Raw genomic sequence first — 26,394 nt, 5'->3', positions numbered from 1 at the left:
ACAGCTAAACGTCGCCTCCCTTCCCTCCCCCTCCCCCCCACGGTCTTTCGTGCGTCAGAAGAAGGCGCGTTTGCTCTACATACATGGTGAATATAAAGGAGGAAAGAGACGCCTACTTCTGCAGCCCTTAAGGGAGCACGGCACAGAACGCGCGTTTGTTCTCCGCCGTGCGTTCACTCCCCGTGAAAGCGCGCGTCGCTCGCGCCCTTTCACTCGCACATACAGCGTTCGGCGGCGCGCGGCGGCGATTTCATCTCCATTGATGTCATACGGAACCTCACGGCGACGGTGACGGCGACGCCGACGGCAGAAATCTGCTTTGGAGTGTCCATATAATTGCTATCGCAATAATAAGTTTGTCCCACTCTGACATAAGAGGCATAAATTTCTTCAGTGTATCTAGATATGTGTCACACTTCTCTGTGCATAGATATCTCGATCTCGCATGACTTTTTTTTCGACAAGCATTATGCACCGCCTTTGTCATCGTGGTATCGCTGCGTAGACTTCTTCACTGTGAACATGCGTGATTTGGAGTTTCGAGTTTGGCATAGCGTGTGAACGGTGCAATACAGAATCATAATCATTGAATCAGTTTAAAATTGAGACATTTCTGGTGCATAAGGATAAATGTAGCGGGTGTACAAAATGAAGGTATTCACAATCGCACGCATTGCCGGGAGTAAACAGCATTTAATAAACCATTTCACTAGAGCGTCGCGTCACAAACATGATTTCAACGTGTGCGTTGCATGTACGCGCAATGATCGTTATGTGTTTTATGTGCAGGGTGCCTTCTGGGGTCTCATGGTTGGTCTGGCGGCTGGTCTAGGCCGCTTTGCTTGGGAATACTCATACGCGCTGCCCCCCTGCGGCTTCCCGGACCCTCGGCCCAAGGCAATCACTCGCGTTCACTACCTGCACTACGGCTGCTTGCTATTTGTATTCACCACAGCAGTCTGCACCATCGTCTCGCTATTCACAGAACCCATACCTAAAGATAGGGTGAGTCTCTACGCCACATGGCCTGGGTTACTGCTGGGGCCTTGTTTTGTAGTCTCGAAAGCTTTACAGCGTAAGCTGTTATTGGCTCATTAGAACAGCCGTTTCGATTGGCGATGATGTCTTCCGCCGCCGGTGTCCGTAGCAGCTATCTCCAGGAATGAGGGAAAAAATGCTTTGTTTCAGCCGGGATCGAATCCGGGCCCGCTGCGCGGGAGTCAGTTACTCTACCACTGAGCGACGCCAGCGATTTTTTCTTTATTTCATGGTGTTTATTAGATTAACATGTAATCCAATAAAGCACTCACCCATTGAGCATTGTCATAGACTGGCGGGCACAATGACAGTCGCACACAGAAACACAGAAGAGGTACTGTTCATACTTTAAGTGGTAATGGTGGTTCCCCTTTAGAAGGGTTGTAAGGCTAAGCTCCTTACCAAAATCGGATGCCAGTGAGGTTCAACATCAAGTCCACCATAAACATGTTTTAGCTGCACCGTCGTCTGGATAAAATTTACTCTTGTAGGTACAACCGGTTTGGCGTTACGGTCCATCATTCGCGCCTTCAGCAAACTGTGCATTTCCATGAGAAAAAAAGCATGTCGAAAGGTACATGATAATCACAGGTAGGCAGCAGGTATCGCACAGTACGGGGGTCGACTTCCAATTCTTTCTTCAGAGTCCGTTGGAGGATTTCTCAACATAGAATGATGTCTTTGCAGAAAATAAAACAATGTTCAATTGTCTATGGCACACCACAAAGACGACTGTTAACAGAAGTTACAAAGATAACCTTTTTCTGTAGCCATGTTTTACCGGTAAAGTTTCACTGTGAAGTTTCTAAAAGAATGGTTTGCAGCATGGGGATATATACATGTATACAACAATCCTAGAAAAAATATGTTGTGTACCTGATTAAATTAAGCTGCCTAGGTGAATATGTCCCCTCCGCGTTTCACAGGGGATGCCAATAAATCACCCTCAACATCATCATCATTAGCATCGCATCGTGCCACTTGTCTTGCGATGTGAGATGCGCGCCGCGTAGCGTGTATACGTGCGCCATTTGCAATGTATACTTGCATATTATTGCGATAACAATTATATGAACACTCCAAGCGGATTTCTGCCATCGCCGTCGTCGTCGCCGTGGCAGTGAGATTACGTATAAAGTCCAAGGGCGATAAAATTGTCGCCGCGCGCCGTAGCTGTGTGCGCGAGGGACGCACATACAACGCGCGAGCGACGCGCGCTTTCACGGAGAGCGAACGCACGGCGGAGAGCAAACGCGACGTCACCGTCGCGCGAAAGGCCGTGGGAAAATGGAAGAGAGGGAGGGGGGCGCCGTTGTGCTCCGGAACCAACTGTGCATTTAGCGACCCGCAGCAAGGAGGTCTGGCGATTCAATCTCGCGATCGAAAGGAGGCAAGTGGGAAGGTAACGCGGGAGGGAGGGGGTGCTGCTTCTACACGGGCCGCAACTGCGCACATGCACTTTGCGTTGCAGCGAGCGATCATGCGCACCGTATCTTGAAAGCGATCTGCACACAGCTCCTACCTTTTTTATTCTCTGTGCTTTCGCTGCTCATTTTCCGTTGAAGCGTTAGACTGTATGAACCTTGGCTTGCTACTGCCGCCGAGCTTGCTCACGCCAGTGCTTCGACAGGAGTTGTCTGCGGCCATGGAGTGCGATCTATTCATGTTTGCTTGTGCGTGCTGACACCATGCTTATTAGTTCAGTTATAAGGGTATAATGGAAAGCGTTCAAGTTTATACAGCCTATAATACTACTATTTTTACTGTGTATAGCTCTCTACTAATTTGCTATCGCAATTGATGCTTCGTTTTTCGGGCGGAACTGCGTTTTTTTATAACACCATGAGGCACGCCATGTAGCAGTTGCATAGGTAGCGGTGCAAGCTACACAGAGAAGTCTTGAGGAAGAAAAAGAAGATTGTGGAGATGAATAAATATTGTTGTAATGAAAAACATGTATGGCATAACTGATTAATTCAAGTAGGTTAGGTGACTCTTTTTCATGGTCCCATTTTAAAGAGAATGCCACTAAATCACCATCATCATTAGCATCGTATCAGGCCATTGTTCACGATGATGATCTTTTAATGGCCTCCCCTTGGAACGGAGTGGTGACAAATAGTCACCTAGCCCGCGTGATCTGATCAAGTATGCTATACATGCTTTTTATAGCATATTTGTATACATTTCATTAATCTTTTTCTTTTACTCAATCAGCGCCTTGTTCCTCTACCTATGACTAAGAGATCAAATGAGGTCGTATCAATCTATTCTCATGCTTTTTTTTCAGCAATCCTCTAAACGTCTTTTGCTCATATCGACTGCTGACCAGCTGATGCTTCCGTCCACTTTAAACCCAAGCGCTTCCTGAAGGTGTACGTACGTTACCTGCCGTTCTCACTGGGTGAATCCATTCACATTCCATTGGGATGTGTTGAGTGGTCTCCTGATCATTGCTGCAGCATACACGTACCTCATCTAGTGTCGAATATTTGCTCCGGTATGTTTTGGTCCTTAGGCCACCGGCTTGAGCCTGCAAATAGCAAGGCACTGCGCTTTGTGTTATCGTACAGATTTACACTTATTTCTTTCTTCTCATTCTGGTAAATATCATTGTCCTTTTTGTTTCCATTCTTTGCATCCAATTCACGGTCTCTATCTCAATTTCTTTCTCATGACTCCTGGTTTTCTATTTATAGCTTGAATTACCCTGTACTTGGTTGCCAACTTTCTCGAACTCTTCCTTCATTCTGTGTTCACGCTTTTCAGCATACAGATACTTGTGCTTGATTTTGATACAAATACTTGGATTGATTTTGCTCTGTGCTTATCTGACTTCAAAACACGCCCAACCCATGTCACCTTGCACTGCCTCATTCGTGGTCTTACCGTGGGCTCCATAAGCCAACCGGCCTACTGATCTTTGGTTATCTTCCATCCTGACAAGATATCCGATTTTAAGCATAGAATGGCATTTGACAAAGTTAGCGCTGGCACCATTACTCCTTTCCAGATTCCACGCACCGCCTCATACTTATTGTGGCCCCACAGTGTTCTGCGTGTCATTATTGCTGCATTCCGCTTCCCGTTTATTTTTGATCTGACATTTGCGATGAGACGATGTGACACGCGATGTGACATGCGCGCCACACAGCGTCGACGCATACAAACTTTTCATTGCGGTTCCGTTGTATTCGACCAGGTGTCCCGGCAGGAAGCAATTGATTATAGCAGTTGCATGCTGCATGTAGCCGCACCTGGTTAACTCAAGCAGGCTAGGTGACCATTTGTCACCATCCCGTTTCGAAGGGGATGCATCATCATCATCATCATCATCATCATCATCATCATCTTTACCAGCATCGTCAATAGCAACATGCTGTCCCACGGGTCAAGGGATGTGACATGTCGGCCACGTAGTCTCGATTAGAGCACTGCACGGGCCCGGCCCGGGCGCGATTTTACGTTTGACTGCCCGCCCTAGCCCGACGAAAAGTTTTATGGCGAGACCCGGGCCCGGCCTGGCCCCGGAAATAATCTACGTTGCCCGCCCGGCCCGGCCCACCACCGAGTTGGCCGGGCTGAGTCCGGCTCACCTTATGCTTACCTTATGCCCGAGTCCGGTCCGAGCCCGGCTCGAAACCGACCCGGACCCGGCTCGAGACCGAAAAAGATCACCAAGCGGCATTAAAAAAAGAGCCTGTTGTTAAAAATGTCGCAGTTTCGCCCGAAAAGCGAAGCATCAATAGCGATAGCACATTAGTAGAGAGCTCTACGGAGTAAGGATAACAGTTCTATCGGCTTCATAAACTTGGACACAGCACCTTCTGCCTTCGCCGAAGGCATACATCCGCATGGAGTGTCCATATAATTGCTATCACAATAAAAATTCATTCTGGGGGTTTTACTTCCCAAAACCCAAAGATGACTATGAGGAACGCCGTAGTGAGGGACTCCGAATTAAGTTTGACCACCAGGGGCTATTGAACGTGCACTCAATGTATGGTACTCGTACGTTTCTTTCTTTTTTTGCATTTCGCCCCCATCGAAATGCGGCCGCCGCAGCCGGGATTTGATCCAGTGCCCTCGGGCTTTGCCTTTGTGTGCCACAACCACCCCGCCACCACGGCGGGTAAGAAAAGGGATATTAAGGTGCTGTTGTACGAATGCGAATGCCGGGAAATGAGGTCATATTCTGCCTCTCGCTAAGAGGAAAGAAAAGGTTTGAGCTCACTACAAATTGGTCGGTTCCAATCGTCCAGAAAAATAGCAGTAAAGGATATATTTTCTGTGCTTATTTATGCTATACTATATTACATAATATTGAAATTTTTATAAAACCGCAATATTTTGTAAAGGTTTTATGCTTCTAAAGCTTTACTTGCGCAGCTGTAGCCGTGCGTTAGGCCATCCTACAGAAGCAGAACAACCCATTTCCTGGGCCTGAGGCATGATGGCTTCCTCTTCGGAAACACGCATAGATGGCGGCACGAAGTTTCTCCCTAGGCAATATTACAAGAACCTGAAATTTAAAAATGGCACAATACAAAATGCATGAACATGAAGGACGGAATGAGAACCATTGGCATTGTCCTGTCCTTCATGTCCGTGTATATTGTGTCGTGCCATTGAACAGCGAAGCTTACTTGTACGGAATTTTTCGTGGCGTGCTCACCTAAACACAGGCAGATGGAAAATAGGGTTGAGTTTCCGCGTAATAGAACTATGTTTTCTCGGACATTAGAATTACAATCCGATGCTATCATGTCTGTTGGTTGCGTGTAGGCTTTATACTTTACAAATTTTCTGACAAATTTTACTTTGAGAAATTCAACTAGTTCAATAACGCACTTGCGCCAACTGAGGGCTTACTAGAATGAGGATGTATGCTTCACTTCAGAACACGTGCGTGCGCACGTGTGCTACGTCGCTTGTGGTGGTGGCGCTTTTGTAGCGTCGTCTGACGCCAGCTGGGGTGGTGGTACTTGTCTAACGTCCGAATCAGCTTCGCTGTACATCCACTTTTGCAGGGTGGAATGGAGGCGGATTTTACAGCGAAGCTGTTCCCTCTTCGATGGTCGCGTCCGGATGTAGAAAAAAAAACTGATTGGCCGTTTGCTACATGTGCGAGTGAAAGCGCGCGGGGCTAGGGACACGCGCTGTCATGGGGAGCGAACGCACGGCGGAGAGCAAACGCGACTTCCCAGTGGAAGGGGAGCGGTAGTGGAGGAGGGCATCGAGGCAACCTAGACTGTGCGTGTGCGTGCCCGCTCTCCCACTGCGGCGCATGCGCGCAGCCCTGCTGGCCTCTGCCGCCCGTGTCGCCGACTCTCTCTGGGCTCTCGCCCACCTCTCCCCTAACAGTGTCGACAACGGCGTTTAGCCGTTCCGTCACGTAGACATCGCGCTAGCGCTCTTATCAGTTGCCCTTACGACTCGCCATGGCCCAGCCGCGAAAGTAAAACAGCGGGAAGGCAGAGCGGGAGGGAGGGGCTGCGGCTTCTGCTCTGCGAGCAACTTGTACTTTGCGTGGCGCCGGACGGTCGCGCATCGTATCTTGAAAGCGATTTGCAACACGGCTCCTACCTTTGTGTGCGTTGTGCTTTCGCCGCTCAGTTTCCGATGAAGCAATAGACCGCATGAACCTTCGCCCACTGCTGCTGGCGCGCTTGCTCACGCCAGCGTTTTGACAGCTGTAGCATGCGGTCACAAAAACAGTGCGCAGAACTGTTGTCGACGGCGGCGGCGTTTCGCTAGCGTTCGCACCGAACGCGCGCGGCGTTGGTGACGTGTTTATAAAGAACGCACCAACCTTTGCCGTACACCCTATGGGATTGTACCGTAGCGACCATAAGGCCATGGTCCCTGTGGTCACTAAATAAATGAAAACCACCGGATCATATATACGTATTTCTCATTCTTTAATAGTTCAAATAACCAATTACACCATCACATCTTAATAGTCATATTGGTAATACATACTTCCGACCATAGTTCAGCTTCGCTGGTCTTCCATCTCCACCCCTGTGAAAGGGCTGACAGTTTATTTAAAGATTCGAACTATGTACCAACTAGCTCATCAGAAAGTTTTATTCAACTGCAAGTAATCATAAGGCTCCCAAGGCACAGCAGTTCATTTTACCCCTAAGCCGACGAGGACTTCCTCAGTGGTTGTAGCTCTGCAGCCATGAAGGCCGGCGGCGGTAAAAGCCGTCGAAAGCTAGGTAGGTATCAAACAGCGTGGCCTGTTTGGGTGTGTGCAAGCGGAGGCACGCGCTTCCCGACGCTGGCGTCGATGATGAGCTATGGATCCACGCGCTGGGCTGAATTACCGTTTTAACGCGACAGCGTTAAGGTCCCCGTGTCGCAGAAAATACAGTGTTGTTAGCGTCAGCGCCGGCGTCCCGTGAGCGAAAATTGTCGCATATATTTAGGTATATGTGTATGCCACGCCTTACTATATGACATGCAGTATACGCGGGCTGTATTGCCACACCATTCTATCACTAAACTTGCTCATATACCATGTCTTACGTTCTCTACAAAGTCATTCCTCGGAATTTTAAGAATGACAGCGCAATAAGAAATGTCTTCTCAGACGGAAATATTCAAGTGCGAAACAATAACAGAAACCTCAAAATAATGAAATTTTTGACGCGGCTGTGCACTACTTCCGTGATAATACATCTTTCCCCTTCCCTATCGATATGATAGGCTTCATAAGCTTCCTAGTAGTTTGACCTTTCTGCCAGAACAAACAATCTGTATTTCTTTCTATAGGTCGGCACCCACACTCTCTACAATGAGCCTGTAAGTGGAAACCCCCGTACCTTTTAACGCGATAGCGTTAAGGGCCCCGTGTCGCACAAAAATCCGGCGTCGGCGTCGGTGTCGTTTTTGGAGCCCGCGGTCGAGAAAATCATCCCCAACCACGCATGCCCTCCATATATACTTAGGTATGCCACATCATTCTATCATTAATGTTGCTGATACCTTGACTTGCATTCTTGACACAGTTATTCCTCGGAATGTTGAGAAGGACAATCCACAAACAAATGTCACGAAACAAAACACTCACAGCGCATGCCTTTTATGTTAAATCTTCTCAGACTGAAATATCAAAAGTACGAAACAAAAACGGAAACCTGAAAATTATGCAATTTTTTGGCGCGGCTGTGCAATAACTCCGGAATCGCTCCACGCAAGAAGCCGCGTTTCTACCAGAGAGCATAGCGGTCGCCGCCAGCGTTTCACGTTGAACAGTTGCATTAGCTGCAGTTGCCGGGAAGCGTGAGAAGCAGCCCGGGATCTTTGAATGCTATCGCGTTCCACTCCTAACGGCGAATCTTAAGCATCGTGAATTGTTTTGGTCCACGGCCCTCGCGAAAAGTGACCAGGGCCGCGCTCCGACCCGGATCGCGGGCGCCAAAGGATGGCAGACGACTCTGCCAGTATAGGCGGTGGCGCGATCCACTCCTCGTAACTTGTGGCACCATATACCAAGGAAAATTCGACTCTAATATATTGTGCAGCGGCGCAGTTTTGGGACTGTCCCGACACACACAATAATAGTCGGAAATTCACCGGATCATGTGGAGCCACCAGCTGAAAAAGTATATCTCACTACCCACGTCCCCACCACCTATTGTCCCTCTGGAAATGCTGAAACGTTGTCTGCCATCAGCAAGTTCAGATCAACTGTCTCCACAACTCCGACCAACATTCGTACCCCATCCAGTGCTGGGCAGTATCGAAGATACATCTATTTTAGATACTGTCTTAGATACTGTTTGGGTATCTTCATCTGTATCATGATGCGTCTGGCAAGACATGCAGCACTATCTGCATTTGCGATAAATGCAAAAAAATGTATCGTCTATCTTTAAGATACAAGATACTGCTATCGCAACATCACCGTGCGAAACTATAAACGTTAAAAAAATTAAAGTATGGCATTTTTACGTGCCAAAACCACGATCTGATTATGAGGCACGCTATAGTGGGGGACTCCGCAGATTTGGACCACCAGGGGTTCGTTAACCCCAGTACACGGGTGTTTTCGCATTTCGCCCCCATGGAAATGCGGCCACCGTGGCCGGAATTCGATCCCGCGACCTTGTGCTCAGCAGGCCAACACCATAGCCACTGAGCAATCACGGCGGGAAACTATAAACATTGGCTGAACTGCGCTTCTCAAGCTGATAGTGCTGCCACTAAGCCACCTGAATAAAACGAAAGGCGGCAGCATTCTTTTATCTTTCCGCCAGAGCCCTGCAGCGAGGGCAGGCGCTCAGGTCTGCGCGTCCCTGCACGTGGAGCAGAGTCAAATGATGATGCTCGCGCCGTCTCGAAAAAAAAAAAACAAGCGCGCGAAGGTCTGCGTGCAGCCGCCTATTTGTTTTCTTGATCTTTTGGTTTTTAGTTGCGTCGGTGCCATGACAATCGCTGGTAGCCACCGTACTGGGCTGCGTCCACCAATGCGTGCTGCGTCTTTCGTGCAAATTCTGATGCCGCTATATTGTCGTTATCGAAGTTTCTCTTGTGTGGTGCGTTGTTACGAAGTCTGAAGAATGCGAGAACGTGGTTGCCTTGCGTCTAGTGGCTTTCACACGTCGGCGATTTGAAGGACTTCGTGGGTGTAAGTTTGACTGTTGTGAACCAAACCGTGGATGGCGGTACTTTCGGGAGACTTGTGCATAACGCTATATGTGACAGTAGTGTACAAACGCCCCTTCTCCAAATGAAGGTATTGTTGAGTCATTTATTCAATCATTAGTTGTGATAGCATTGATCGAGACACTCCAGTGGTCGAGCACTTGGCTCTTCCGTCACTGCCATCGTGCTCGTACGACTCATAGACGGCCCGTGAGTGGAAGGTCTCTAAATACAAGACAAACTCGCAGTCCTTTTGGTTCAAAAGTCAGAGAGCCACGTGATGCCCACCGTCACGGTATTCTCAATCGACTCTGCAGCGGAGCCAGGAGAGCGCTCTGCCTTCCACGGCTGGCCTGAGCTTGTGTACGCAAACACTATATTGACACATGTACTTGTTTGTCTTTCACTGGTGACTGCTTTTCACCGGCTAACAAATATTAAACGTTATCGCTTGGAGCAGGACGTGCCTGCATGTATCCGAAGCTTCTCGAAGGTTATCGATGCTTCTATCCGTTGTCTGTGGTTACCGACACCTATATATACTGATTGTATGAGCGACTCGAAATGTGTAGTACTTTCTGGAAGACACGCAGGCACCAGGCATTACTCTGGAACCTTCGATGGGTCATGTATAAAAGCCGGCGTGTTTCGCCACTGAGCAGTTTTTTGACGACCGACGATTGTGCTCGCCGCTCTTGTTATAAAGTGAGTTAGTTTCTTTGCTGGACACAGGATCACCCAATAAGGAATCAGCTTCGTCACTCACAGTTTTAGCACTGTTTTCTTCAACGTCACTCTCACGTGACATCTGGTGGAGGTGCTTGTACGTCCTCGTACCGGACCACCCGTCCAGCCGTGAGCCAAGCCCACACCGTCCAGAAGACGTCGACGCCTACCCCGACCATCGAGCCAGCCGTAGGTTACTGAACCTGCCAGCGGAGTACGAACCCCTACCCGACAAGACCAAGAGCACAAAAGTCACGACCTCGGCAGCAGCTACCATGGCAGCCCCTGCGCCAACATCTGCAGTCGTGATGCAACAACTCAGGGATCCACCGATTTTCCGTGGTTCGCCATGTGAAGACCCCGAAAGCTGGCTGGAGGCATGCGACCAAATCGCTACGTTCAACAGGTGGGGCAGCGACGAAAAGCTGCGTCATGTCTACTTCTCTCTTCAAGACGGCGCCAGACCTGGGTTCGATAATAGAGAGCCTACACTAACAACCTGGGACCTCTTTCGAGCCGAATTCCTGGACACCTTCACGAGCGTCTTCCGTAAAGAAAGAGCTGAAGCCTTGCTGGAGAACCGTGTACAGCTCCCGAATGAAAGCATCGGTATGTACACCGAAGAAATGACTCGATTGTTCAGGCACGCCAACCCCGCTATGCCCGAAGACAAGAAAGTTCGCTTGCTCATGCTGGGTGTCAAGCAGGAGCTATTCGCTGGACTGATACGGAATCCTCCAAAGACAGTCCAAGACTTTCTCTCGGAAGCTACGACGATCGAGAAAACACCGGACATGCGCAACCGCCAATACAATCGCCTTGCGACGCCAAACTACGCCGAAGTCCGAGGGCTCCCCTCTGACGACCTGCGAGAGACCATCAGGGCGATCGTGCGCGAAGAGCTGCAAAAGCTGCTGCCATCGTCGCAGCCTCAAATTGCTTCCATCGTCGATATCATACGAGACAAAATCCAGCGATCGCTTGGACTTCCCGAACCACCGCAGCCTCAGCCGGCAGCAATGACCTACGCCGCTGCTGCACGCCAAGCTATATCGCCCATCCGCACCAGCACCAGGACCCTACACCGGCGCGATTCCTTCGCCACCCACCACCACCGCCGCCACAGACGCCATCGCGCCCACCTGTGGGTCAGCGCTATGGCCCGTGGAAGGCCGACGCTTGGTGCACCCCCGATCACTACCCACTCTGCTACCACTGCAGAGAAGCCAGCCACACCTACCGCCGCAGCCAGTACAGCGCGATGGCACTACGGGGATTCGCTGTCAATGCGCCACATCCAGTGCGAGGTGAACGACCACGTGACATTGCCGACTACCTCGCCGGAGCCAAGTGGCAGCCACGGCGACCCTCACGCTCGCCGTCACCAGGCCGCTACATCTCGCCGCATCGCCGTCAGTACGCCGGTGCAACCCGGAGCCGATCGCCCAGCCCTTACCCGGGAAGCTAAAAGCAGCAACCGATGGAGCTGCGGTTGCTGTACGACGGAATGCCGAACAACAACGCCTGTACGACAACGCTGTACGAATGCCGTACGACAAACGCCTGTCCCCAAGCACCGCATCATAACCGACGAATATGTCCGCCCACTACGTCAGAGCCAGTACCGAGTTTCTGCGCGCGAACGCAAGGCCATAAGGCAACAAGTCGACGAAATGCTACGGGACGACATCATCCAGCCGTCCAAGAATCCGTCGGCGTCCCCCGTGGTGTTAGTGAAGAATAAGGATGGAACCCTACGTTTCTGCCTCGATTATCGTCGCCTCAATAAACTCACGAAGAAAAACGTATACCCTCTCCCACGGATAGACGACGCCTTGGATCGACTGCATAACGCAAAGTATTTTTCGTCGATGCACCTCAAAACCGGCTACTGGCAAATCGAAGACGACGAGAGGGACCGGGAGAAAACTGCCTTTATAACACCAGACGGACTGTTCGAGTTCAAGGTCATGCCGTTTGGCGTTTGCTCGGCACCTGGGACTTTCTAATGCGTCATAAATACAGTTCTGGTTGGCTTGAAGTGGCAGACTTGCCTCGTCTACTTGGACGACGTCGTTGTGTTTGCCTCAAGCTTTGAAGAACACCTCCGGCGCCTTCAAACAGTTTTTCAAGCAATCAAGACCTCCGGACTCACGTTGAAGTCAGAAAAGTGCCGCTTCGCATACGAGGAGCTTTCGTTTTTGGGCCACGTCATCAACAAGTCTGGAGTGCGCGCTGACCCTCAGAAAACTGTGGCCATCTCTGACTTTCCTCCGCCTGCCGACAAGAAGGCAGCGCGTAGATTTCTTGGACTGTGCGGCTATTACAGGTGCTTCGTCAAGGACTTTTCACAGATCGCCGCGCCACTGACGTACCTCACTAAGGCCGACGTCGAGTTCCAGTGGGAGACGCCGCAAGTCGAAGCACTTGAAGAACTGAAGCGACGCCTGCAATCCCCTCCAACACTTTTGAATTCGACGAAAACGCCGATACCGAAGTCCACACTGACGCAAGAAGCGTAGGACTCGGCGCCATGCTTGTGCAGAGGACTGACGTACTAGAATGGGTTGTAAGTTACGCTAGCCGGTCGCTGTCGAAGGCGAAAGCTAATTATTCCAAAATATAAAAGGAGTGCCTCGCCATCATCTGGGCTATATCAAAGTTTCTCCCCTACCTCTGTGGTAGGCACTTCATAGTTGTGAGCAACCACCACACCTTGTGTTGGCTAGCTAACTTAAAAGATCCTTCAAGACTTCAAGCATCCGACTTTCATGTCGTTTACAAGGCCGGGCGAAAGCACTCTGACGCCGATTGCTTGTCCTGAGCCCCCGTCGAAGCCCCGCCACAGGTCGACCAGGATGAGGACACTTTCTTGGGACCCATCAGTGCCGACGAATTCGAGGAACAACAGCGAGCTGACATGGAACAAAGTAGCCTTGTAGACTACCTGTAAGGCTAGAGCGTCGTTGTGCCGAAGGTGTTCAGGCGAGGATTGGCATCGTTTTTCTTGCAAAACGACTTTCTCCTAAAACAGAACTTCTCACTACTCCGAGCCAACTACCTCCGCGTGGTAGCCTCAGCTTTGCGTCCAGGGGTTCTGCAAGCTCTCCATGACGACCCAATGGCTGGACACCTCGGTTTTTCCCGCACGCTCGCTAGGATACAAGAAAAGTTCTACTGCCCTCGCCTCACTGCCGACGTCGCCCATTACGTAAGGACATGCTGAGTCTGTCAGCGACGCAAAACACCGCCGACAAGGCCAACCGGGCTTCTACTGCCGATCGAAGCACCTCGCCGACCGTTCCAGCAGATCGGGATGGACTGACTGGGGCCTTTCCTGACGTCGCCGTCCGGGAATAAATGGATCGTCGTAGCTACGAACTACCTCACCCACTACGCCGAAACAAAAGCCTTGCCCACACGCAGTGCCGCCGAGGTAGCCAGATTTTTCGTTGAGAACATCATCCTGCGTCACGGTGCCCCAGAAGTTGTCATTACCGACAGAGGTTGGGCCTTCACGGCTGATCTAACTCAAGCCATCCTGCGATACAGCCAGACAAGCTATCTATCGCTGGACCACCGGCTACCACCCGCAGACGGATGGCCTCAGCGAGCGCGTAAATAAGACCATCGCTGACATGCAGGCAATGTACGTAGATGTCGAACACAAGACGTGGGTTGCCATCCTTCCGTACGTGACCTTCACATACAATACGGCCGTGCAAGTACCGATGCATATGGCGCCGTTTAACATGGTCTACGGAAGCAACCCAGCAGCAACGCTTGACGTCATGCTACCGGACGTCACCGACGAAGACAATCTCGACGTTGCCACCTGCTTGCAGCGCGCCGAAGAAGGTCAACAGCTCGCCCGCCTGCGCATCAAGAACCAGCAGAGGACCGAAAGCCGACAGTGACTACAATCTTCGACGACGCTTCGTCGAGTACCAGGCCGGCGACCGTGTTTGGGTGTGGACTCCGATAGGCCGACAAGGACTTAGCGAGAAACTGTTACGACGCTATTTCGGACCCTATAAGATCATCCATGGCTTATACAGTAGTCCGAACGTAACAGTGAACTTGGGGTACAATCGCTGATGGCTTTCCTTCGTTGTAAACTCGTGCACTATGAAGTTGCCACGCCTGCAACGCTGATCGCAGCGCTCCTCTTCTTACCAGCGTTGCGAGACGCCTGTGTCGTAGCGCTGTTTGTGCCGACTTTCCGTGTTTTGTGCGGCGCGCCAACACGTCGACCCCGCATATTGATGAACACCATCCAAGGAGCGTCAGTACGAGGCTAAACTATGATACCGCTTTCACTGCTTCGCCATGAGGATGAGACTGCATTCCATTTAAAGTGAATAGATTCGCTTCTTTCACCGTTTTCGTGGTTGCTCGTTTATGGTTGGCAGTACAATTGCACCAACGATACACAAGCACAGATGGAAACGGTTCTTGCTCTCGTGCATGTAACTTCCTCGACACGCTCGTTATCGAACCGCCCATTATACCTTCTTGAGAGGCACGTGCGGTCGCGCGCAAGCTTTGTGATTATTATTATTATTATTTGGTTTGTGTACATATAACACAAGGACAGGAAGGAAATAGGGAGGGAGCAAGCTGACAATTGCCACCGAGAGGGGCACAACGCCTGCCTACTCTTTCAGGAGGAGGGAATAGAGGAAATGAAAACATCAGGAAAGAAAAGACGAAATGACGAAATGATGGAGACACAGACAGAACAAAACAAAATACAAATAATGTCTATAAACGGGAGGCCAAGTCAAGTGATGGCAAGCTCCAACCAGAGAACGCCGGCGTTCGAACGCAGCAGGTCGCTGCATACGGCCATGGCCGCTGGATAAAAATTATTTTTACAGCGAAGCTGTTAAGGGCTCAATCTTCGATGGTCGTGTCCGCCAATAGAAAAAAACACTCTGATTGGCCATATGCTGTATGCCCGAGTGAAAGCGCGCGAGGGTGAGGGACGCGTGCTTTCACGGGGAGCGAAGGCATGGCGGAGAGCATACGCGACTTGTGTGCGAGTGAAAGCGCGCGAGGGCGATGGACGTGCGCTTTCACGGGGAGCGATCGCACAGGCGGAGAGCAACCGCGACTTATGTGCGAGTAAAAGCGCGCATGGGCGAGGAACGTGCGCTTTCACGGGGAGCGAACGCACGGCGGAGAGCAAACGCGACTTATGTGCGAATAAAGCGCGCGAGGGCGAGGGACGCAAGCTTTCACGGGGAGCAAACGCGCAGGCGGTGACCAACCGCGACCCATGTGCGAGTGAAAGCGCGCGAGGGCGAGGGACGTGTGCTTTCACGTGGAGCGAGCGCACGGCGGAGAGCAAACGCGACTTATGTGCGAGTGAAAGCGCGCGAGCATGAGGGACGCAAGCTTTCACGGGGAGCGAACGCACAGGCCGAGATCAACCGCGAATTATGTGCGTGTGAACGCGCGTGAGGGCGAGGGACGTGCGCTTTCACGGGGAGCGAATGCACAGTCGGAGAGCAACCGCAACTTATGTGCGAGTGAAAGCGCGCGAAGGAGAGGGACGTGCGCTTTCACGGGGAATGAACGCACGACAGAGAGCAAACGTGACTTATGTGCGAGTGAAAGCGCACGAGGGCGAGAGACGCACGCTTTCACGGGGAGCGACTGCACAGGGGGAGAGCAACCGCGACTTATGTGCTAGTGAAAGCGCACGAGGGCGAGGGATGTGCGCTTTCACAGGGAGCGAACGCACAGGCGGAGAGCAACCATGACTTGTGTGCGAGTGAAAGCGCCCGCGGGCAAGGGACGCACGCCCGCCTGGCTAACTGACCCTCTTCCGGAATGGGGGGCCTGGTCTAGACCTACCAGAACGTGGTCGGCCAGGTACCTCCAGCGATACGACTCCCCCCACCACACGAGAGGCCCTTGGTCATCTGCACCTTGCTGGAGGGACACTCAAAGCGCCGTTCTTCCAGCTGCACACTCCTGCAGTCAGTCACCTCTAAGCTGGAGGAAGAGCTGGCAGGGAGACTGCTCATCTTCACGGACGGCTCCGTCCTCCCCGACACCGGCTCAGCCACTGCACCCTGTGTGGCCCCTGCGCTCGGCAGGGCTTCGACTTGCCGACTCTCCTCCTCGGCCAGCTCCACCGCTGCTGAGATGGCGGGCCTTCACCTGGCCGCATACCTGCTGGCAGCAGACCCTCCTGGAGTACCTGTGGCGGTGGCCAGCGACTCAAGAGCAGCTCTCCAGGCCGTGTGTCTCTCGGAGAGGGCTCGCCTTAGTGCAGCCCTCCTGGTAACAAAGCTTCACGCCCTCCGCGCCAGTGGCACCGATGTCTCGTTGCACTGGATCCCTGCACACGTGGAAATCCCGGGCAATGAAGAGGGAGATGCTTTGGCAAAGGAGGCACACGGCATGAGCACGGCAATCAGCGCGGCAGTCTTTACCTCAGACTACTTCAGGAGCACCTTGCAGTGACTACTGCTGAGCTGTCACCCCGACGCACGCGTGGCGAGGCAGAGTCCCCCGACAAGGCTGCCGGACCGGGGAGAGACAAGGAGGAAGAGATCCCTCCTGCTACGCCTACGGATTGACTGCTGCTAGACAGCCGCATGGCGCTTCCGCCTCGGTAGAACTGACGCACCAGCCTGCACACAGTGCGGGGCAGACGAAACACTGGAGCACCTCCTATGTTTATGCCCCGCACTCAACCAACACCGAGCCACCATGGTGGCTCAACTACGCCGCATCGGCCTGCCTTCAGCCACCAGCATGGACCTGCTGTTCCCAGCCCACAGCCCCAGCAGGGTATTCAGGGTCGTAATCTGCTACCTTGCCGATTGGATGCTGGCTGACTGACTGTAAGGGCACCCTGCCCGAGACGATGACGACTACACTCTGGCTCCCCTTCTTCCACTTTTCCTACTTTCTATCCGCCATTCCCCGCCACTCAGATGCTGAGCCGTGCTCCCTATAAGGGCTGCAGAAACATGCATCTTTTCTCTTTTCCTCAACCTCTACTACTACTACAACTACTACTACTGTGAGTACCCACTCTCCCACTGTGGCACGTGCGCGCAGCCCAGGGGCTTTAGCCCTGCCGGCCTCTGCAGCATGTGCTGCCGACTCTCTCTGGGCCCTCGCCCACCTCTCCCCTAACAGTGTCGACAACAGCGTTAGCCACTCCGTCTCGTAACCAGCGTTCTGACAGCGGTTGTGTGCGGTCACACAAAGAGCACGCACAACTGTTCTCGATGGCGGCGGCGTTTTGCCCGCGTTCGCACCGAACGCGCGAAGCGTTGGTGACGTGTTTATGAAGAAGGTGCCAACCTTTGCCCTACAACCCTATGGCGGCGTGCCGTAGCGACCATAAGGCCATAGTCCCTGTGGTCACCAAATAAATGAAAACTACCTGATCATGTTGTTACTGGAAGAAAGCAGGCCCACGAGTGTAGAATAATGTATATTTACAAGCGATGTACATGGCGTTCAGGCAACGGCCACAGTTTATTGTCTTCCTCTCTTTAGTGCCCCCTTCTTCTTTCCCTTCACCGTAACATCACCTTCCCGGTGGGGTTAGCTCCGTCCCGGTGCAGGTTATAGAACATCGCCTAATGGCGAGACATAGGGCTTGAGCCTGACGACGTGAACAACATTGCTGGTGACGTTGGGAGGCACTGAAGGCTGACCGACTGGGGCGATCTCGTACGTCACGTCGGACAGTTGTCGTAAGATCTAGTATGGACCATAATAACGCGAAATAAGTTTCTCCGACAAGCCGACGTGACGTGAAGGCGTTCAGAGAAGGACAAGGGAACAAGATGAAAAATGGTGGTGTCGGTGCCGAAGGTCGTAGCGTCGCTTTTGTGAAGCTTGCGAGACTGTGAGGCGATGACGGGTGACCTCTCGGGCCTGGGCGGCTAAGGCAATAGCATAGCGTAACCAGTGCTGAATAATTGTACTGCGGAAGGTAGCAACGTGTCGAAGGGCAAGGTGGGGTCGCGGCCATACAAAAGGTAAAATGGTGAGAATCTGGCAGTGTCGTGACGGGACGAGATGTATGCGAAAGTGATGTATGGTAAAGTGACGTCCCAGTTGCGGTCATCGTCGGAAACGTACATGGCCAGCATTTCAGTTAGTGTGCGGTTGAGTGATTCGGTGAGGCCGTTTGTTTGAGGGTGGCATGCGGTAGCAAGCTGGTGTTCTGTAGCACAGGAGCGGAGCATATCATCGACGACCTTCCATAGAAAGTAGCGGCTGCGATCCGTGAGTAACTGGCGAAGGGCGCCGTGGTGCAGGATGACGTCGTATAGTAAGAAGTCGGCGACATCTGTAGCGCAGCTGGTTGGCATCGCTCGTGCGATGGCATATCTCGTGGCATAATCTGTTGCTACAGCAATCCATTTGTTTCCGTTCATGGAAATTGAAAAGGGGCTAAGGAGGTCGAGGCTCACACGGAAGAAGCGTTCTGTAGGAATATCAATTGGTTGAAGCAAACCAGCAGGAGGCATAGCAGGCGTCTTCCGGCGCTGACACTGATCGCAAGAAGCGACATAACGGTTCACAGAGCGATAAATGCCGGGCCAGAAGAAGCGGCGCCGCAGGTGATCGTAAGTACGAGTGATGCCCAGATGTCCAGCAGTAGGAGAATCGTGAAGTTGCTGGAGCACGGCCAGTCGAAGGTGCTTTGGAACGACTAGGAGGAGCTCCGGGCCATCAGGACGAACGCTACGACGGTATAGAGTTCCATCGCGCAAGGTGGACATCCGGAGGGATGGGTCATTAGGCAAGGAGCTTAGGCAGTCCATAAGTGTGCGAAGAACACGATCTTCGCATTGCTCGTCGCCAATATGGAGAAATCTGGAGAGGGACAGAATACGGATGTCCGAGTGTGCATCGGTATCGCCCGGTTGATCCACGGGATCGCGGGACAGGTAGTCAGCGTCTTTATGCAGGTGCCCTGACTTATACATAATAGAAAATGTATATTCTTGTAGACGCAATGCCCAACGTGCAAGTCGTCCAGTTGGGTCCTTCAAAGAGGAGAGTCAGCAGAGGGCGTGATGATCGGTTACGACGCAGAAGCTCCGACCGAAAAGGTACGACCGAAATTTCGCGACCGCCCATACGATCGCAAGACATTCCCTCTCAGTGATGGAGTAATTTCGCTCGGGCGTGGAAAGAAGGCGGCTGGCGTAAGCGATGACACGGTCTTGGCCCCGTTGATGTTGAGCGTGGACAGCGCCGATGCCATAACCACTCGCGTCAGTTCGTACGTACTTCAGTGGGCGCAGAAGGGTCAAAGTGGGAGAGAAGAAGTTGTAAGCCGCTCGATCAGGGTAGAGAAGGCTTTCGCCTGCAGTGGTACCCAAGAGAAAGAGACATCTTTCTTAAGAAGGTCAGTGACAGGGCGAGCGATGTCGGCAAACTTTTTCACAAATCACCGGAAATAAGAGCATAAGCCTAGAAAGCTCCGGACATCGTTTGTTGAACAAGGTACAGGAAAATTTCGCACGGCGTGAACTTTCTGTGGATCAGTTTGGACGCCGGCGGCGTTTACGAGATGGCCGAGCACGGTAATTTCGCGGCGACCGAAATGGCACTTGGAGGAGTTTAGCTGAATGCCAGCCCTGCGAAACACGGAGAGTATGGTCGTGAGGCGCCTCAGGTGCCTCTCAAAGTTCGGCGAAAACACAATCACATCGTCGAGGTAACAGAGGCATGTATACCACTTCAAGCCGCGCAGGAGAGAGTCCATCATGCGCTCGAATGTAGCTGGCGCATTGCATATTCCAAATGGCATGACATTAAATTGGTACATACCGTCGGGTGTGACGAAGGCGGTTTTCTCACGGTCCATCTCATCCAGGCTAATCTGCCAATAGCCGGAGCGGAGGTCAATTGATGAAAAGTATTGGGATCCGTGAAGGCAGTCAACAGTGTCGTCAATGCGAGGCAGGGGATAAACATCCTTCTCTGTTATCCTGTTGAGGTGACGGTAGTCAACGCAGAAGCGCCACGAGTTGTCTTTTTTCTTTACTAAGACAACTGGTGATGCGCACGGGCTACGGGAAGGTTCAATGATGTCCATGTCTATTATCTTGTCGACCTATTTCTGTATGATGGCCCTTTCGGTTGCGGAGAAACGATATGGCCGCCTATGGATGGGGCTGGCGTCACCGGTGTTGATGCGATGCGTGACAACAGATGTCTGACCAACTGGATGGTCGTCCAAATCAAAGATATCCCGATAAGATGACAGGAGGTGATGAAGAGCTGCTATTTGCTTGGAAGGAAGGTCAGGGGCAATCATCTTACAAATATCGTCCGCAGGCGTCGAGCACGAAGGAGTGGGCGAGAAAGGTCCGTTGGGACTGAAAAAGGATTCAGAGGCCAAAGAAGAAATCTCAAATTCGTCCAAAGGAGTGATAAGTGCTATGACAATACCGTGTGGCAGCACATGCGTCGAAAATCCGAAATTGGGGATGGGCACGTGAACGCAGTTTTCGAGGATCCGGATTAAGGTGCTCAGTAGGGCAATATTGCGTGACAAAACCACGTCAGTAAGCGGCGACACGACGTACTCGCCATCAGGTACGGGAGGACAGGGTGTCAAGAGGACATTTGTAGCCGCCTGTGGAGACAGTCTTGCAAACTCAACAGAACATAAGCGGGGTGAAGCACAAGTTGTTGCATCTGCAGGAAGCGGCAGATCCAGCTGGACAACACCTGCGGAGCAGTGAATTTGGGCAGAGTGTTTCGAAAGGAATTCGAGGCCGAGAATTAGGTCGTGTGGACAGTGCTCAAGGACAATAAATAAAGCAACACTATAATGGCCCGCAATGGTCACACGTGCTGTGCACATTCCAAGAACAGGTGAAGTACTCCCATCAGCGACTCGCACAGTGCGCGGTACGGCGGGCGTCAGAACATTCTTGAGCCTTCGGCGGAGAGCAGCGCTCATAACTGAAAGCTGCGCTCCTGTGTCAACGAGAGATGTAACAGGAACACCACCAACTTCAATGGCCAGTAGGTTTCCACGTGTAGGCAGGGTCAACAGAGGATTTGTGGGCTGGGTCGGAGTTGCAGCTTCAACTCCGGGAACTGCACCACCTAGTTTCCCGATAGGAAGCGACCGGTTGCAGATGGGGATGAAGAGCGGTGAACGAGATGCGAACGGGACCGACGGCCTTGCGGAGACGGGGAGTGGCTGGATCTTGGTGGAGCACTGTGGGCGTTGATGTAGGCGGCGTGTAGGGTGAGAAAGTGCGATTGTCTGGTACTTGGCGGTAGTGACTCGGAGACGACCACCGAGGAGGCCACGACCAGCGGTTACGGCAATGACGGGCGATGTGTCCAATACCGGAACAATTAAAACAGATGGGTCTGTCATCCGCTGTGCGCCAGTCAGCTAGGTTGCGACGGAGTGGCGGAAAGCTTTGCGTCTGGGAGCAAGCGGCCGGAGAAATCTGGTAGGTGTTCATATGGCGGACGGAGCAGAGAGATGGAATGCCCAAACTCGCTATTTCCTCCCGAACGACCGCTTGTATTAGCGAGATAGCGGGCACGCTTTCCCGACAGTCGGAACGAACTGGAGCCGGAGCCATGGCCTCAAGCTCACGGCGAACGATACGCGTTATATCTTGCGGTCCTGTCACCTGAACGAATCGCGGCGGGTCTTCGCACGAAGATGTCGCGGTGGTATTGGGTAATCTGTCGAAGTTTTGAGGGACGCGGCGGCCTTTCGCTTGTGCGAAGCGCCGGCACTCCTTTATAATTGCATCCACAATGGCACAATCCTTACACATCAGGAGGTTGAAGGCATCGTCTGCAATACCTTTTAGTATGTGACCAATCTTGTCTGCCTGGGTCATGTTGTTATCAGCCTTGCGGCAGAGAGCCAGCCCATCCTGTATGTAAACGACATAGGATTCTGTGGACGTCGGAGCGCGGCATGCAAGTTCTTTTTTTGCTGCCAACTGACGCCCGACAGGTCTTCCAAACAGGTCTCGCATCTTTTCTTTGCAGACATCCCAGCTCGTTAGGTCAGCTTCATGCGTATCATACCATTGCTTCGCAGTTCCTCTCAGATCTCATCAGGTTGCTAGCATCATTGTAAGATCCCACCTGTTGTTGTCGCACACTCGCTCGTACATCGCAAGCCAATCCTCGACGTCGGTGTTGACCGGGCCACAAAATGTCCCCGGGTCCCGCGGATGAGTGAGGATGACCGTTGGCATTGTCTGCTGAGGCGTTGTCGGTTGTGTCGGCTATTGATCTGCCATTGTGGCGGCAGGGAGATGACGTCCGCTGCGAAGTTCCGTGATGGTACCCCGCACCTTCCATCAAAATGTTAGAGGAAGAAAGCAGGCCCACGAGTGCAGAATAATGTATATTTGCAAGCGATGTATATGGCATTCAGGCAACGGCCACAGTTTTCGTCTTCCTCTCTTTAGTGTCCCCTTCTTCTTTCCCTTCACCGTAACATATATACGTATTTCTCATTCTTTAATAGCTCAAATAACCAATTACACAATCACATCTGAATAGTTATAATTGGAAATACATAATTCCCACCACAGTATAGCTTCGCTGATCTTCCAACTCCACCCTTGTGGAAGGCCTGACAGTTTTATTCAAGCGAAGCTTCTATACGCTAGTCTGCGCCGGCGATGTAACGCAAAAACTACTATGGTTCATACCCGCATTGGATATGAGGGTATGAGCCAGGACAAGGAATACAGAAAGACAGAAGAAAGGAAAGAAAGAAGGAAGGAAGAACGGAAAGAAAGAAAGGAAGGAAGAAAGAAAGAGCATGTGCGGGCAAAGCTGCGCCGGTGCCGGATCACGTGACGCGCGCGACCAATCAGGGTCGTTTGGTGTGTCGCGGGGATTGAAAGGGAAAGAAAGGGGTTTGGCGCGCGCTCCACCGGGCTTCCTTCGCCTCAGATCAGTTTCGGTGCCGGATGGGAAGGCCTCGCGTGGTGCGTTCCGCCGAGGAGCAGGCTGTGTTTGAGCAAGGGCGCCGCGAACTCGCTCGTGAAAAGGCTCGTCATCGACGTGCCGATTCTAGCGTGAGGGCTTACGAAGCTCAGGCGAAACCCCGAGTTCCGGACCCCGAGTTGCGGGAGCGCGATGTTGAGGCTGTTGTGTCTGGCGGTCCCTCGGGACAAAGGAGGCCGGCGCCGACACAGACGCGCCAACCTGGCGCCCTTTCTCGCGGCCGAGAATTGTCACCTGGGACTGAGGGATTAGCAGTTGGTCTCCGGGCTACCTCATGCGTGGCTAAACGGCAGCGTCGCCCCTTGGTGCGGTCCCGTGAATTACCAGCGCCGCCCGAACCACGACGACGCTACGCCGACTGCTGCCTTTCGAGACAGCCACCGCCCTACCTGGTTCCGCGAACTGACCGCTATGGAGAGGCGAATCTTGAAAGGGGCCCGTGTCTGGCAATCCCGGGGGAACGACATCAACGTTCGGTTCCCAAGGTGTCAACCGCTGCCTATGTTCGGGGGCGACGTAGCAAGATTGGAGGCGGAGCCCGGCGGGAAACGACGACACATCACGTGCGGGATATGGCCACCTGATCAAAGACTGTCATTGGCTAAAGGAACTAAAGTGTATTCCCTCGTCGAGTGAAAGAGGGAAACGGAAGGGGTAAAACCGGGGACTTGAGTGCTGAGAGACGCTTGAGGCTTGACCATGTAGAGCACGCTTGACCATGTAGAGCACGCTCGACCATGGAGAACGCTCGGAGATGTAAACGCTACCACATGCAAAGATGTTAGCACGTAGACGGCTCCAATGTCATGGAGCCCATCTTGTAATATACCATGTACAGTGTATATAAAACAGTTTTCTAATCTCCCTGGATAACTCCTCTTCGCACCTGGCACGGCACCATACATGGAACCCTTGATGGACACCACGGACCATCACAATTCGCAACAGTGGCTGGCAGCTTATGGGATCGGCCGGCGTTGGCTACATCAGTGTGGTGAGTGCTACGTGTTTGCTTCTCTTTTCGCCAGACTCATTAGCGCAGGTGACTAAGTCGGTAATGGTGTTTTGGTGTTGTTTGTAATTTTGTCTCGCAGACCAAGAATATAGTGTCTCGTGGGCTAAATTACTAAGGGGAAGAAACACAGGGTGCACTGTAAATACGGATAAGTTTGAAATCCAGGAACTCCGCAAAAGTTGTGAGCCGATGGGCATTTTTGTTGTCCCTGCGGTAGGCAAAATTCAACAATTGGAGCTTTTACAGAATGAGGAAATGAGTTGGGAGAAGGCCGGAGAGGCCAGGAAAATTGTTTCATAAGGAAGGAACGAAGAGAGAAATTCTGCGATCCCCTGATGGTAGCGATAAGGACGGGCTTAGTGCCTGAGTTTGCGCTTCATGTCGCCAGAACTCTCTAGTACAAGTAGGTAGTTGCTAGGAGAGTAACTGTGTTTTCTGGCGGGCACCATTTTGGGAAATTCACCTTCTTTAAATAGCGAATTTTAGGAAGGGTGAATTTTGAAGGCAAACGAGATCGCTATGGAGAAATTCAGAGTGCAGGACCTCCTTCTAATTTGCGAGGAGTTAGGCATTTCGGTCGACTCCGCAAAAACGAAAGAAGCGGTTCTCGACGTCATGAAGGTAGAAGAGGTGACGGTCGAAGAAGCTGATGAGGCTTGGGAGACAATTGAGGAAAGAAAGAAAAAGGCAGAGGAGTGCAGGAGGCGCGAGCTTGAAGCTGTAGAGAAGCGCGAGAGGCGCGAGCGTGAAGAAGCAGAAAGGCGCAGGCACGATGCCGAAATTCGCGAGAGGCGCGAGCAGGAGGCAGCGCAACGGCACGCTCTTAGGATGAAAGAGCTTGAACGGGAAAATCAGATGCTCAGATGGCGGACAGCGCGACGCCAGCTCCACACTTTCGAGACAGACGAGGGTATTGTTAATTTCCTCGCCGGTTTTGAACGAGTGTGTGAGAAAGAGGGTGTCAGCAGGGACTCGTGGGCCGAGCGATTAGGAGCACTGCTCCCGTTTAGTGTCGCTGCGTGTTTCTTGCATTGCTTATCCGAGGAGAAAGCGCGCGACTATGACAGGGCTAAGAGGGCTTTGCTCAGGCGATTTGGTGTAGCATGGCAGGACGACTTCGAAGGCCCAAATGAGAAAGAAAAAGCCCATCCTGTAGAAGGATACTGCTAGCACTAAGATGACTAGTGTAGAAAGCTTTGAAAAAGGTGTGATGCAAGTGGCACACACACAAAGCGAAGAGAGCGGTCAACCGCCCGCACCAGAAACCGAAGACCCTTTAGGCCAAGTGTGTACGGCAGCAGCAATTTCGGCCAGCCTGCCAGACAAGGTCCCCTATTTATTGTCAAATAGGTCCGACCAGATACCGAACGAAAGGCGAGTGTTTTCTCCAAAGAGGAACAAAAAGAGTTTTTCTCTAAGGAGGAGCAGGGAGAGTTTTTTCTCCAGTAAAGGAGCTTTCAGGGCAAAAACACGTGAGGAAACTCAGAAACTGATAGGAGGGCACCCTATTGAGCAGCGGTCAGAGGACAAACGTACGATTCCAGAGGCAGCTGTAAGCAGTGATGAGTTAGACGTGTTAGTAGCCGGAAGCGAGGTGAATGCGGTCACCGAAGAAAGCGGTGGTTTTCCCGCCCTCGAACCAGGGGCCGACTTCGAAGGCCAAGATGGCAGTGACAAAGATTGTTCAGACAGCGCTGAGAGCGCTGTGGTGCTCGTCGTTAACGGAAATAGTGACAAGCGCGAAGAAGCACTTGTTTCGCCGTTTAGCGAGGCTGTTTCGGAAGCAAGGGCCGACTTCGAAGGCCAGCGAGAAGTTTTGCATGCTATCGACGGCAGTGATGGAGCCAGGCCAGCTGAAGGTAGACTTTATGACTAGCTAGCGTGCTCAATGGTCAAATCTGGTTATGCTCTATTAGAACGGCAGTCGCACTGTGAAACCCAAAAGGGTAACGAAATTT

General features: G+C 52.0%; 1 protein-coding gene across 1 annotated transcript in view; it reads left to right on the top strand.

Annotated features, from left to right (window-relative positions):
* Positions 1 to 26,394, top strand: part of LOC119444297 (sodium/glucose cotransporter 4-like) — a 603,800-nt gene that overhangs the window by 483,287 nt on the left and 94,119 nt on the right. Inside the window, exon 11 of the mRNA XM_049663258.1 lies at positions 790 to 1,005. Coding sequence (XP_049519215.1) covers positions 790 to 1,005 — 216 coding nt within the window. The remainder of the gene's footprint in view (positions 1 to 789; positions 1,006 to 26,394) is intronic.

Source organism: Dermacentor silvarum, chromosome 3, assembly GCF_013339745.2.
Source record: "Dermacentor silvarum isolate Dsil-2018 chromosome 3, BIME_Dsil_1.4, whole genome shotgun sequence".
Lineage (NCBI taxonomy): Eukaryota > Metazoa > Arthropoda > Arachnida > Ixodida > Ixodidae > Dermacentor > Dermacentor silvarum.
The sequence above is the reverse complement of the archived record's forward strand: the minus strand, read 5'-3'. Positions and strand labels throughout refer to the sequence as shown.